The following is a 14,329-nucleotide window of genomic DNA, read 5'->3' as shown; positions in this document are numbered from 1 at the left end:
AGTCATACTATGTGTTAAATGTGGAAATTCAAAGGGAATAAAATGAAATAAAGCTCTAAATGAGGTTACATAAGGTCAGATTTTTAAAATAGCCTACTATGTGTGGTAAATTTCTTGAATTTAAAGTACTATTTCATTTTCATTACTTGTGGGAAGCTTTCCCTAAATTGGTATTTCGGAATAAAACAATCATAATAACAACAGCAACATTTAAATAGTACTTCCTATATGCCAAGTACTACACTAGGCACTTTACAAAATACCATACATTGTATTTAGTATTGCAGCCCAGCATTCTGACTGTATTTATTACTTTCAGCTACTAACTTTAAATTGATAAACAATTCTGCAATGAATGCTATATAAATTTAAAGGAAGGTATCATCTTACTCAAAATATTTCATACTTTCCTTATAGCTTTCACCCCCACCAAGAATAGTAAGGGCTTATACTGCATGATTCATATAAAGCACTTTCTATTTTTCCATTTTCAACACAGAACAAATGTTGTGAGTTAAAATGTATGTGTGTATATGTGTGTGTGTGTTACATAACATTTGGTAGTCTTCTACCTAATCACATCTTAACAGCAAGTGTTATATCGATTTTAAGAAGTACCATCACCACAAACATATAATATTTTGTATTTTTCCAAAACTTTCCATATTAGAAATAATCAAGATTCTGCTTTGTCACTCACTGCCTCTAACTGAACAACCTTAAATCAAGGATTTTAAGAAGCATAGGAAAAATTGGTTTATATCCAGCTCAAAAACACCACTGCACATGTCCATTTAAAACACAAAACCAAAGCATGTCACATGAAATTACTTTCAGATACTTGATTGTCATCAAAAGTAATACTGTAACTATAGACACAATTTTGCCCCCAAAATAAAGGCATATATGTATACGCCGCCCCCACCCACACACAACATAAGGCTAAATAAGTCATGTAAATTAAGTTATTCTAAGGACATTTCTTTGATAACTATATACTATATGACAATATTTCTGGGAAAAGCAAATTTTACAAGTATGGTTTTCCTATTTTATTTTGGTGGTGGTTTTCTGCTTTACTTTTAAAAGAAATTCTAAGCACCCCAATGTTTTCTTTGGTTTTCCAAACATCCAATGACATTTCATGGAGTAGAGTCATAGATTCCTGTTACAATGAACAAAGCACACAGACAGAATAGCTCATACAATGAAGACTCCTGCATGCAGTCTAAAAAGGCCAATGCGTAAACACTCCATTTTGTTTTACCCATCCTTGCCAGTAAAAAGGTTAATTGTTCCTTTCAAAATGAAGGATGCAGCCATAGGTGAGTTAGATTCATCGAAAAGCCTCACTGTTATTGGTAAACTAGGGAACTCTGGAGTACTACACTCATTCTGTTCAAATCAGCCTCACTTGCTATAGAAACCATCGATTTGCAAACTAAGAGGTAAGCAGAATCGAAGAATACATGCAAAAGTATGATGGTTCTATCAACAAACAATCTCCAGGCAGAAAAGAACCAACAGCAATAGCCCCAGAAACTCCATGGGCTGAATTAACAGATATGGGATATTAGCCTATCAGAGCAAAATGAAAACCACATGGAGGAGTGGTCTGGAGTTATGTCCCCCACCTCTCCTTCATATATGCAGACATGAAAAACCTTTAAGAATTAATTAGTGTTTAATATTAACTTATTTCTGGAGCAGAGTCTTAGTGAGGATAGATTCACATTTAATTTGGAGTAAGAGGTGAGGACAGGAGAGAAGGAGAGTATAGAGGGCTGAGTAATACTGAACATGGGAAACGAAGACAGGTTTGAGAGAAAGCATCATTTGTTTAGGCTTACGATATAGAACCTTGGTAGATAAGTCATCTAATTTCCTAATTTTACAAATGAGGAAAGTGGGATAATTTGCCCAAGATGACACAACTAGTTGTTAGTGACAGAACCCAAGATTGAAATCCAAGTATCATCATAGTGGATCCAGTAGGAGTCTTTCTGTACCACACAGGTTGCTAACTATTGCATTAGGATGACAATTAAGTGTCACAATATGAACTTTCTGATATGAACTAATTTGGAAAATATCAAACTATAAAATTATAGAAAAAAGCTATGGCATCAAAATATCATAAAATTGGATCCAAACATGTTAGCATTCTGCTGTTATTAAATGATATGTAATTCCTCCAGCTAGGTGGCACAGTGGATAGAATGCCGGACCTGGAGTCAGGAAGAACTGAGTTCAAATCCGTTCTCAGAAACTAGCTGTGTGACCCTGGGCAAGTCATTTAACCCTGTCTGCCTCAGCTTCTTCATTTGTAAAATGAGCTGGTGAAGGAAACAGCAAACCGCTCCGGTATCTTTGCCAAGAAAACCCCAAATGGAGTCATGAAGAGTTGGGTAAGACTGAAACAACTGAACAGCAACAACAACAAATTCCTCACCTTGCAACCCCTCCATAATCAAGGCCTTCTTCTCCACGAAACTTTATCATTAATCGTTTCCACAGATCTTTTGGTCTCATTTTCATGACTTGTCTGTATGATTCCTGAAACAATTTCACTTTTATTATAACCAACAGCTATTAAAAATTACATTCCATTGATCACTATGATCAATAAATTATTTCAGTTGTCAATCACTATTTAAAAGGAAAAGATTCAAGTTTCTTAGAAAACAGAGCAATTTAACTGTGGCTTCTAATTGGGAGAAATGAAGAAAATACATACATGGGTCATTAAAAAAAATACCAAATTGGATTCAGGGACAAATGACTTCAAGAATCTTTCCTAATCTAAGCTTTATTCACGGCACGCCACTCCAAGGCACACACCATGTTGTTATGCATCAAAAGTGTGTAGAGACTATAGTTCACACTATTTAAGTAACAGTAACTGAGTTCTTCTTTAAGAGGACACATAGAATTATTATACAGGCAGCGTAAGAAGATGAGTTGGAAGAGACTTTAGAATATCCTATGCCAAGCCCCTTATTTACTGATACAGAAATAGATCCAGAGGGATTAGTCAGAACAAAAACAAACAAAAAAAAGGCATGAATTGCGTCCCCCCGAATTACAATCAATTCTTCTATTTGTTCACATAATGCACCCAAGTCCAGTTTTGAGAAGGTAATAATATATCAGCACCAACTTCCTCCATCCCCAATCAAATGAAATAGTCTCGAAAGTCTGAAGGTAGCTACTACAGGTAGGCCTTTTACCCCTTAACATTTCTCCCTCAAAAAACTTTCCTGGACAAGGACAACGCACCTTCTCAAAGATAAAATAGAGCACCATTCTACCCGTCCCAAAGTGTGGTAGCAATGGCAATCTGAAGTGACATGGGTCATCATATACAGATATAAATATATCATATATAATAATATATAAATGGTTATCATGTTTTGTTGTTGAGTTGGTTTTTGTGTCTGACTCTTTGTGACCTCATTTAGGGTTTTCTTGGAAAGATACTGAAGCAGTTTGCCATTTCCTTCTCCAGCTCATTTACAGATGAGGAAACTGAGGCAAATAGGGTGAAGTGACTTGCCCAGGGTCACACAATTAAGAAGTGTCTGAGGCCAGATCTGAGTTCACAAAGAAGAGTATTTCTGACTCCAGGCCCAGAACTAAGAATTAAGTCCACTGTATCAGCTAGCTGCTCTGATCATTTAATAAACATGTATACATCTATATGATTATATAAATGGTTTCCAATTATATACCATCTCCATACCATCTATATATGATGACCATTTATGTATAATAGGATTTTGTTTGAAATTATTTTGGGTGATGTATGTTAGTTACTGCTTAATCCTTGGCCTTAACTAGCAATGTAAGATTAGAGAAAGGTAGCTGCTATAGAAGAAAAAAACCTAATTCCTATCAAATAGCATCAAGAGGCAAGGATAGACTCCATCTGCCTGCCTGACTCAATGTTGCCACACATAAGACCTTTTAGCAAATGCACTTCAAATTGCCATTAACTATACATATATAAATTACACACACACACACACATCTGTGCATGTGTGCAGAGAGAGAGAGACAGGAGGGGTAGAGAGTGGTAGGGAGAGGGTGAAGAGAAAGAAAAAGAGAGAGCACTACTGGTACAGATAGATCAAGAGAAACAGAGAGAGAGCTAGCTGTAAATATAGGTCTATCTGGTGAGTAATGAAGACCATCAAAAATACTAAGAAGACTGTTGATGTCAAAAAGCCACCATGTAGCACTCTTCCCCACTTTTCTGGAGGGGGAGATGAAGCACAGGCAGTAGTTCACTCTGGCTCCCAAAGTTCATAACATATGGGTAAGAGAAAGAAAACTCCTTTTCATCTCTTTTGCCCTTTCCCTTCAGCAATAAAATTATCTCTGAAAAGGTGATGACATTATGAAAATAAGCATGGTAGAGATAGATATCAATGGCATCTCATTCTCTCACTGAGTTTTTTTCACTCTTTTACCAAGACAAATTTCTTTTCAAAGGGAGCATAGTAGTTTATTTAAATTGGGATTTTGTTTACCCAATAACAGAAAGATGGATAAAGAAATTTTAAAATATATGACAAAAGTTTACAAACAAAACAGAAATAAGCTACCAGCACTAAGACCAGTATTCATTTCTATAACAAATGTGGCTGTCACAAAACTGGAAGGAGACTGTTCCTATCCCCTCCATCTGATGCTCTTTCTTTGATGTAATCACATAAAGATTCGTAAGCAGTTACAAATGTTAACAGACTTTTCCTTTTAAAGTTTCTTGCTTCTTAGAAGAACATAATATTCAGGTATAACAAGTCTTTTTATCTTTTGAGCAAAACAAATTTACAGATGACACATAATAAAGTTGAACTATTGCAAACATAGACTAATCACATGTGGGCAAGAAATAATTGGTAAATACATTCCAAATACTGGTGACCAAATATTGGTTCCATTATACTATTCCTTACTTATAAGAAAAACAAACAGTATTCTATTCCTAGAAAATAGAAGGAATTATAATAGACAATGGAACACTGAATGGGGGAAATTCTCCTTTAGTTTTTCTAAATTTTAAAAGATCACTCTTAATTCAGATTACCTCAAAAATTTCCTCTCTGGAGACTTCAATGCGACAGTGGCCAGCTTGAGGCTGCTGTTGAGAAAGTTCTTGCCGCAAAATTTTTAACTTCTGTACCAGGTCTCGCTTATACCTTGGAACTGTGAGACCTTCTGCCTCATCAGGGTACAAGGGTACCACCTGCTGCTGCTGCTGGCCTTTCAACTGGTTCTGACGGCTAGAATAAACATGAAAAATCTCAGTAACTCAGTCACAGAAGTACAACACAAAATTTATACTACAGAGTACAAAAGTTATTTTTTACCATTAGTTTTTTAATTAAGCATGATTTCAGTTGCAGTATTTTAGATCATTGCTCACTCATATATAAGGATTAGTCACAAAACTTACCAAGATTTTTAAAATAAACTAAGTTTCTGTTTCTTAGGGACCACAGTCCCTAAAACCACAATATTTTGTTTATTTCCATTAATACTATTTTACAAATATGTAAGAGGCTACTGTACTATACAATATTATCCATAGAGATTTATGACTGAGCTGACAGCAACAAATTTTCTTGGATACCATTTTTTATTTTCTTCTTTCTCCATTTTAAAAATCATGAATATACCAAATGCTACATTTTTTTTACTTAAAAACTTATTTTATTTTTAATTTATGGAATAAAAGAAGCATTTCCATAACATAGTATACCAAAAAAGTTTTTTTAAACTAAAGCAATTGCCACCTTCTGTTTACAGTCTACCTGTCATTCTTTTTTTAATTCATTTTTTATTTTTAGTTTACAACACTGAGTTTCACAAGTTTCTGAGTTCCAAATTTTCTCTCTCTCCCTCTCCTCCCCGCTCCCCTCCAAGATGGCATGTAATCCGATACAGGTTCTACATATACCTTCCAAATGCTACATGTTTAATGTAGAATCTCAATGACACCTGTTTTAAATGGTTTATCTGAAAACATAAACTCAGGGGAAAACAGTCTGTACTAACAGCTTGTCAGGGAATTTAGCCTTTATATGTGAATGGTCTGGCCCACAGGAAGTTGAGGAGTTCACATGCAAATAACTGGCATGAAAAAATTAGCACTCAATAGCAATTCTGAAAAGAACTCAAAAATCTAACTTCTGACTACACAAATCTATTAAGTCAACTACAAATAAACGATGACATTCCCCAACCACACTAAAAGTTATAAATTTATTATAAGAAGCAAAATTTTACATAAAATTTTCAAAAAGAAATTCTTGTCTAATAATGTTTTAAATTATGACCAGAAATGCATTAACATGACAATTTAAAAATCACATTACAAATCTACCTGAAATGAAATATTATGCTTAGTTGCCAGAAAAAACAAAGGCTAAATTTAAAGATATTGTTCTGTTAGCTGCTTTGCATTTATTTAGTATCACCTTAATTTGAAGATAAATTTGCTCATAAAAGATTTCATTAATAGCATAAGTTAAAACGTGATATATTTTGATATTTATGGCACTTTATTTTGTAGAATGTCATTTATATTAACAGTCTCTATAAAGTGTTTTGTGTACCAGATTTCAGCCAGAAAGGATTATTATTATTATTATTAGAGGTAAACTAAGTCTCAAAATAGAAATGTTAATCTGTTCTATACTATTGTTGCAAATGTTACCTCAGTTGTATTAAATTACAGCCTTTTAAAATAGGAATAAGCACAAAATTTGCAGTAAATTGACAAAAAAGATGCTCATATGTAAGAATATGTAATTCTTATCAGTTTTAAATAAAATTGGAAAATGACATAAGAATTTCCTTATTACATTCCTAGCCAAAAATGCCATAGATATCTCAACAGAAAACTCAACACCATCTAAAAACCAAGCTTCACAAAATATGTTTGGATAAAATATAACTTCTCTCTTTAAAACTGAGTATTTTAAAATTAATTTATAGGCTTTTTATAGCATGAAGCAAGTATCGTGTTTTCTTTAAGCAAAAAATGAAAATCATTTTCCTTATATTGTGTCTAGTATACTATAAATATAAACATTAAGGATGATTTATAAAGCTGGAGACTCTGGTGATGACTTGGTTGAATTTCTAAAATCCTTTCCTAATGAAAGACAGATGTACAAATGAAAAATGTAAGCATGTTGGAGCAGCTTGGAATTCAAAGGTTTTTCCATAAGAGTAAAATGAAATGTTCTAGAACTTCAACTACATTTTCATAATGAAAACTATTTCTCCTTTAACCGTTCACAAAACTTTCCAACCAAGCAATGTTGGCAATACACTGGAAATTACTTGAGGATTCAAAACTTACTAGCTGTAAATCAAACAATCAAAGATCCCTTCTAATTATTTCACATTATACACATGCTAGCCATTGGAAAATGCAATGCGAATTCCCATCCTATTTACTCTAAAACATACATTTTAATTGTAATATGAGTACAGATTGTTTCACAATGGGCATTAAAAAAAGAGAAGATTCACATACAGAATTTTGGGGCCCAGAGATGACTTCCTAATTGTTAAACTAAGAACAAACCCAAGGGTATAAAAAACAGATACTGAGGCAGGGGGATCAAGAGCCATTCAGGTACAACTATACCTGGAGAGGTTTTCTAGTTCAGGAAACCCTTAAAGTTCTGGGTCTTCTAGACCTTTGTATAAAGGCTGCTATATTCCAAAACAAAAACTTTATTTTTGTGCCTTACTATCCCAATAAATTTTGATAGGTGCTTCATAAATGCCACTAAGAAATCTAGGTACCAGGTCTATACTAGTTCAACTGTTTTCTAATCATCTCATTTTTCATCATTTGTCCCATTACACATTAACCCTGATCACATTTCCTGAAGTGAAAGAAAAAAGGGAATTAAATTAAAATTTGAGATCTTAGGATAGCTAAACTAACTGATAAGCATATTTTTAAAAAGAAAAAGACCTTTTGAATTTCCATATATCACTGGGTGAAAAAATGTAGATAATACATTTTTGACACTACCAATGATGTGATACAGCTTCCAATCACAGAATTCCACAAATCACCAAAGATTACAAGTAATCCAAAGGGGAAGAGAGAGAACAGTAGTTATCAGAAGTCCATATTTTATCAGTGATGACTGGCACACAAGAAGTGACATAAAAAGTAATATCAGAGAAAAATATGCTATGAAAAGGAAGTAGGCAAGTTACATAACAAGGAATAACAAATGGATAGCTCATGCGCTGCACCCTTGTACCCATGAAATATTAAGACCTAGAGGAAAGTCTCCATCATGCTTGGTAGATCCTCTACAGAGATTTATGGACAAAAATCACGGAAGATGACAAAGAGGGGAATATTCATATAAAACCACAAATCCACAACACAAAAAACAGACAATCCTCTACTTACCAACACAGGAACAATTTATGCACACTATCAACTGCTCTCAGGCCCACCTACTCCCCAGAAAAGCTGCAGGTGCTAGGGACCCTATTTCCCCACGTAGATTTAACATTCCTTCCACTAGATTCAGAAGGCAGAGGAAATAAAGATACAGGGAGGCCTAGGCTTCAAGGTAACTTGCAGTTCAGTTATACTTCACCTAAGGTCACTGTAAACCAGTTTTAAAGAAACAAATTTAGGCAAAATAACACTGTAGAAAGCAGTCAGTCTTCCAGCGATATTACAAACAGAAGATACGGCAATCCCCAAGGTGGAGGAAGGTGCTGGGCCTTGAGTCAAGGCCAGAGTTCAAAGATAGCCTCAGACATTTACTAGTTGTGTGATTCTAGGCAAGTCATTTCACCTCTTTTCCCCAGTTTCCTTATCTGTAAAAGGGAACAGTGAGTTGTGAGGATCAAATTAAATGATACTTATATGCACTCTGCAAACCTTTAAATGTATATAAATGCTAGATATTATTATTATTATTATTATCTCTTCCTGAACAGTTCTGAGGATATGAGAGAGTGGGCTATGCAACTACACTGACAGATCCAGGTGTGGAAAACTGGCATTCCAGATCAAAAGAGGGAGGGTTCCCCTAAGAAATGGAATTAAGAGTGCACAGTTGATTCAAGAACAAGCAAGAAAGCCAAAGGCATCCTGAAAGGGAGTATGAGTAAAAATGTTCCTTCCCAGAATTCCTTAAACTCTAACTTTAAATCTAGTTTGAGTTGAAAACTCTCAAATGAGTTTGGATATTGTTTTTAGAGACATAATCATAAACACATACTCACCCAGGTTCTAGTCCACAGCTGGGGAGTGTAGAATTCATATCACCAAAGGAAGTGAACATTAGAGTGCTGATGTTACTGATAAAGAATATTCCCTTATCAATGAATTCTCTACATGTAAAGTGCTTAGCACCACGCTGTGACATCCACCTAACTCCTTAACCATGGAAAGTTCTGGAAAGGTGCTTAAAGATCATTTAGTCCAAGTCATCTGATTTTATAGATGTGGAAACTGAGGCCCAAAAGATCTTACGGGACTCGACCAACGTCACAAATCAAGTAAGCTCTTCGATCTTTCTATTACGTTATAACACAAATGATGATGATAGTTGGTATGTATAGCATGCTTTAAGGTTTACAAAGTGCTTTATATTACATTACTGGTCTTCTTATCTTCCTCTGTTAGGAAGATCTTTATACTCCAACAGCTTCGGTTATTACTGCCAAATGCAGATGATACGGAGATTTGTATGTCCACCTCCAATCTTAATCCAGAGCTTCAACATATTTTATTCATCTTGCTAGGATCATGTGCCAGGCATTGTATTGTGCCCAAGCTCTTTACAAATATTATCTCATTTGACCCTCACAACAACCCTGCAAGGCAGGTGCTGTTTATAATCTCCCTTTTACAGGTGAGGAAACTGAGACAAACAGGTTAAATGACTTGCCCCGGGCCACACAACTGCAGTTTTCCCTTCCACTTCACAACTTTCCCCATTGAAATGACGTATAATATGGGTCGGCATAAGAAACCACACAGGAATTTTGGGGGAGTTTTGTGGAAGCAAACATGCAGACACGTGAAGGCCAGCAGATGACACAGAAAAAGCTTACAAACTCAGAAACTCATGCATAGAACTGCAAATCCCCCATAAAAGGTACAAAGGAGGGCCCCAAATTTTCCAGATTGTGTGGGCACTGAGCCCCTAGCCCCTGTGATGTGGAAAGGATGACTCCATTAAGTGTCTGAGGCCATACTTAGACTCAGGCGGTCTTGCTGACTGCAAGTCCTGTACTTCACTGCTCAACCTTGCCATTTTTGTGGAAATTAAGACAGAGAATAAATTAGGGAGGAATAAAAGAACTGCTATGCTACACTGAAATCTCAGTTGAAGTCAGATAACATGAATTTATAATGTATCATGTCAACATAATTTGTGACTTTCTACAGCTTTGTTTGGCAGTGTTGAGTAGGAGAGGAGGAAGAAGAGGGTAGAAGTAACCCAGGGCTGACATTTATCAGTGGATGAACAAGAAAACGAGGGTTTGAAGAATTCGAGAAAGGATGGTGCAGCAGAGTTCAGCTGGCTAACGTTCCATCAGTCTCCAAACTATGCCTTTGCACAAGCTATCCTTCCAGTTCCTAGAAAGCTCTCAGGCCTCAGCTATGCCTCTTGGAATTCCAACCTTCCTCCAAGATTCACCTCAAGCACCTTCTACAAAGCTTTTTCCTAATTCCCTAAGCTGTTGGTAACATACACCTCCAATTAAGTTATCAGTATTTATTTTGCATATATTTTGGCTTTGCTTGTCTGTGGACATGATGGTTTGTTTTTGGTGTGGGGTTTGTTCTCTAGTAGAACTGAAGTTCCTTTGAGGGCCAAATGTTTTCATTTTGTCTTTATATCACCAAGACTGATGAAACACAGCACTTGGAATTACACCAATATTTATCTCCTGCTCTTTTAATCAAGGACTAAAACTCTAATGATTTGGCCCACTACAAACTTATATTATCTAACCTTAACTGGGCCCTTACTGCAGCAAGGCAATCCTTTTTGCTCCTTTCTAACTCATTCTCCATCATGTTCACCCTTTGAGTCTCTTCTTTCTTAAAAGTCACACACAACTTTAGTCCCCGTCTTCGCTTTCTCAATCAGAGAACTTTGCCACATATTCTACTGAGAAGGCAGGCCATTTAAGACTTCGGTTAAAACAGGGACTATGAAAATCCTTAGAGGTGCACACCTCTTTCACACACTCTGCTGCAAACATCTAAAAAGGATTCCATAAAGAGCAATGATTAAGAAGACCAAAGAGAAACAGGTATAAACTCCTCCTTCTAGTCTAGGAATTGTATAAGAAGACAACCAGAAGTTTAACAGGCTCTTGGAGTAAAGTCATGAAAAGGGATACAGAAACCAACATGAGGTCTGATAAATGACCTGAGGCCTCTGGGTACCCTGAGCAGGAATGGGAGACCTGAACTCAACCCAACCTCACAGGGCCACACATTCAGGTGGTCTGGACAGGGATATGACAGGAGCAAAAGAAGCCAGTTCAAGATTTAGTACCCAGAGTCTGAAGCCAACAGGAACCTAGGCCCGGCCTGTCAAAACAGTAGCAGAGGACAGAGCTAGACCCCCAAAGATCGCTTCTCAGGGAGAAAGGAGAAGGTACCAATGTTCTAAAGCACTTGGAGTCAAAGCCATTTCAAGGACATGGGGCATGTAGTACAGGAGCTTTATAGGAAACCTATGATTAACACAATTTCCAACATCCAACTGGAGACTGTCCACAGCAGGGGACAGAATCGATTCCCAGTTAAGGACTATGAAAAAAAGAGGAAACAGAAAAGGGAAGAGGCCAACACCTGCACTGGGTTACTAGGAGGAAAGACTGAAGACAGGGATTCCAGCAGAGGGCAAGGCCTGGTCCCAGACATCTCATCTAGAACTTTAGTTTACAATGGCATCTGGAGGAGCAAAAACAAACAGGAACTGCCCACTTCATCCAAGAGTGTGGGAGGGACTGGCCTGATCACAAAGTCCCAATCAAGAAACTATGGAAGGAGGTTATAGCTAGTAGAAAAAACCCCACCAAATACAATGAAAAATACTATGGAGTAAGTGAAACTCAGGCGAGATTAGATCCTGAAGAGATTAACTCCACAAGTACAAGTGGGGACAGAAATAAGGGCTAGAAAAAAATTAAAATAAAGCTTGAGGGGGAAAAACAGAGAAAAATAGCTTGGAATAGAAGATGGAAAACCTTATCCAAACAGTGGATAATCCATGAAAAATAGAGGAAAGCAAACAAAATTCAATGATTCCAAGAAACAACAAATATTTCAGTCAAAGTCTGAAAAAAATGCATCTCCTAATAAAAAACAATTGACCTGGAAAACAGGTCAAGGGAGGTAACTCTTATTACCAAAAAAAAGAAAAAACCCTGGATACCATATTTTAATAAATCATAAAAGAAAACTGGCCAGATCTATTAGAACCCAGGAGCAAAATGAAAACAGAAAGAATCTGTTAATCACCTCTTCGAAGAAACCCCAAATGGAAAATATCCAGAAATGTCAAAGCCAAATTCCAGTACTTCCAGGTCAAAAGAAAAATTACTGCAAACAGCCATACAGAAAGAACTCAATTATCAATAAAACACAGTCAAGATGATAACATAAAGCTGCAGCATCTATAAAGGAGAGAATTGTGGAATATGATATCCCAAAAGGCAGAAAATAAAGGCTTGCAACCAAGAGTAACTTACCCTGAAAATTTGAATACAATCCTACTGGGGGGAAATAGACCTTTAGTATATAGGACTTTTAAACTTTCCTCATGAAAAAACAAAACTGTAAAATACAAATAGGAGATAAGAGGAATCTAGAAAGGTAATTTAATACATTTGAGCAACTGGAAAGGGGTAAATGATGAAGTGCTTACACGCTAACAGAGGGAGAAGAGACAAGTGTCCCTTCAAAATACCTCTGTCTTAAAAGGGCCACAGAAGTAACTAAGAAATATAAAAACAGGAGAGTATAAACATCCCTAAGGCCTGGACAGGACGTTGTTCTATTTTATTGGTTTTGAGAGGGAAAAAGGAATGGGAAAAATGAGGAAGAAAAAGAAAGAACATGCTCTTTCTCAAAATTGGGGTAAAAAAAGAAGAATATACTATAAACATAGGAAAAAAGCATAGGGAAAGCAGGCATCCCATGAATCTCATTCTTATCTGAACTAACAAAAACGGGCTGAATATCAACATTTGGCAAAAAATATATTAAACTCAAAAGGCAAACAGTCAGGGAGAGGTTAGAGGTTTAAGAAGGATGATAGAAGTGGCAGCTAGATGGCACAGTGGAGAGAGCGCTGGCCCTTAAGTCAGGAGGATCTGAGTTCAAACACGGCCTCAAGGCACAGACTAACTGTGTGATGCTTGGCAAAGGATGGGGAGGGGGGGTATGGGGATGGTAGAGTACAGGAGGGAATAGTTGGAGCACATGACTTTAATTATAGATTATTTGGTTAATCACATTCCTCTTCTTTTACCACTTCTTTCTTTGTAAAAAGGTGCATAATGTAGCAAGAGAAGGAAAAGCAAGAGGACATTTTGAAGGGAAATACTGCAATACTGTAAAGGAAAACAACTGTGAAGGGCTTTAGAACTATGAACAATCCAAAGATCAATCCTGACTCCAAACGTGAGGTGAATTATGCTCACTGCTCCTTGACAGAGGTAATGGATGAGGGCAGTGGTTCTCAAATGTTTTGGTCTCAGGACTCTTTTACTCTCATAGAAATCACTGAGGACCTTAAAGAGCTGTTATGTGGTTATATCTATCAATATTTACCTAATTTGAAGATAAAACTGCCAATATTTTCAAATGTTTATTAATTTAAGATAGCAAAAGACTCATAACATGTTATCATAAATAACATTTTTAGGAAAAATAGCTCTATTTCCCAAACAAAAAAAAGTGACACTGTTTTACATTTTTACAACTCTCTTTAACACCTGAAATACAGCTGCATTTTCATATGTGCTTTTGCGAATGCACAATCAATTCAATATGTTGTTTTGGTTTGAATATATGAAAAAAATCCAATTTTATACAAATTAGAGAAAGGAGAAATATTTTAATGGCCTTTTCAGATAATTTTGTACACTCTTTTTGATACTATACCCAAACTCAGCAAGTGGTAGTTTCTTAAAAGGTTAGTTGTAATTCAAGATCTGAAATCATACCAAGGAATTTTTCAAACTGTTAGATTAAAATCCACTGGTCCATTTTACACTTTTAATGGATCTTTTTACT

At 36.1% G+C, this 14,329-nt stretch overlaps 1 protein-coding gene across 1 annotated transcript in view; it reads right to left on the bottom strand.

Annotated features, from left to right (window-relative positions):
- Nucleotides 1-14,329, bottom strand: part of SMURF2 (SMAD specific E3 ubiquitin protein ligase 2) — a 145,060-nt gene that overhangs the window by 16,593 nt on the left and 114,138 nt on the right. Inside the window, exons 11-12 of the mRNA XM_036755337.1 lie at nucleotides 5,093-5,288; nucleotides 2,453-2,556 (exon numbers count right to left, since the gene is read on the bottom strand). Coding sequence (XP_036611232.1) covers nucleotides 2,453-2,556; nucleotides 5,093-5,288 — 300 coding nt within the window. The remainder of the gene's footprint in view (nucleotides 1-2,452; nucleotides 2,557-5,092; nucleotides 5,289-14,329) is intronic.

This window comes from Trichosurus vulpecula, chromosome 4, assembly GCF_011100635.1.
Source record: "Trichosurus vulpecula isolate mTriVul1 chromosome 4, mTriVul1.pri, whole genome shotgun sequence".
Lineage (NCBI taxonomy): Eukaryota > Metazoa > Chordata > Mammalia > Diprotodontia > Phalangeridae > Trichosurus > Trichosurus vulpecula.
Note: the sequence above shows the minus strand (reverse complement) of the source record. Positions and strands in the feature narration are given on the sequence as shown.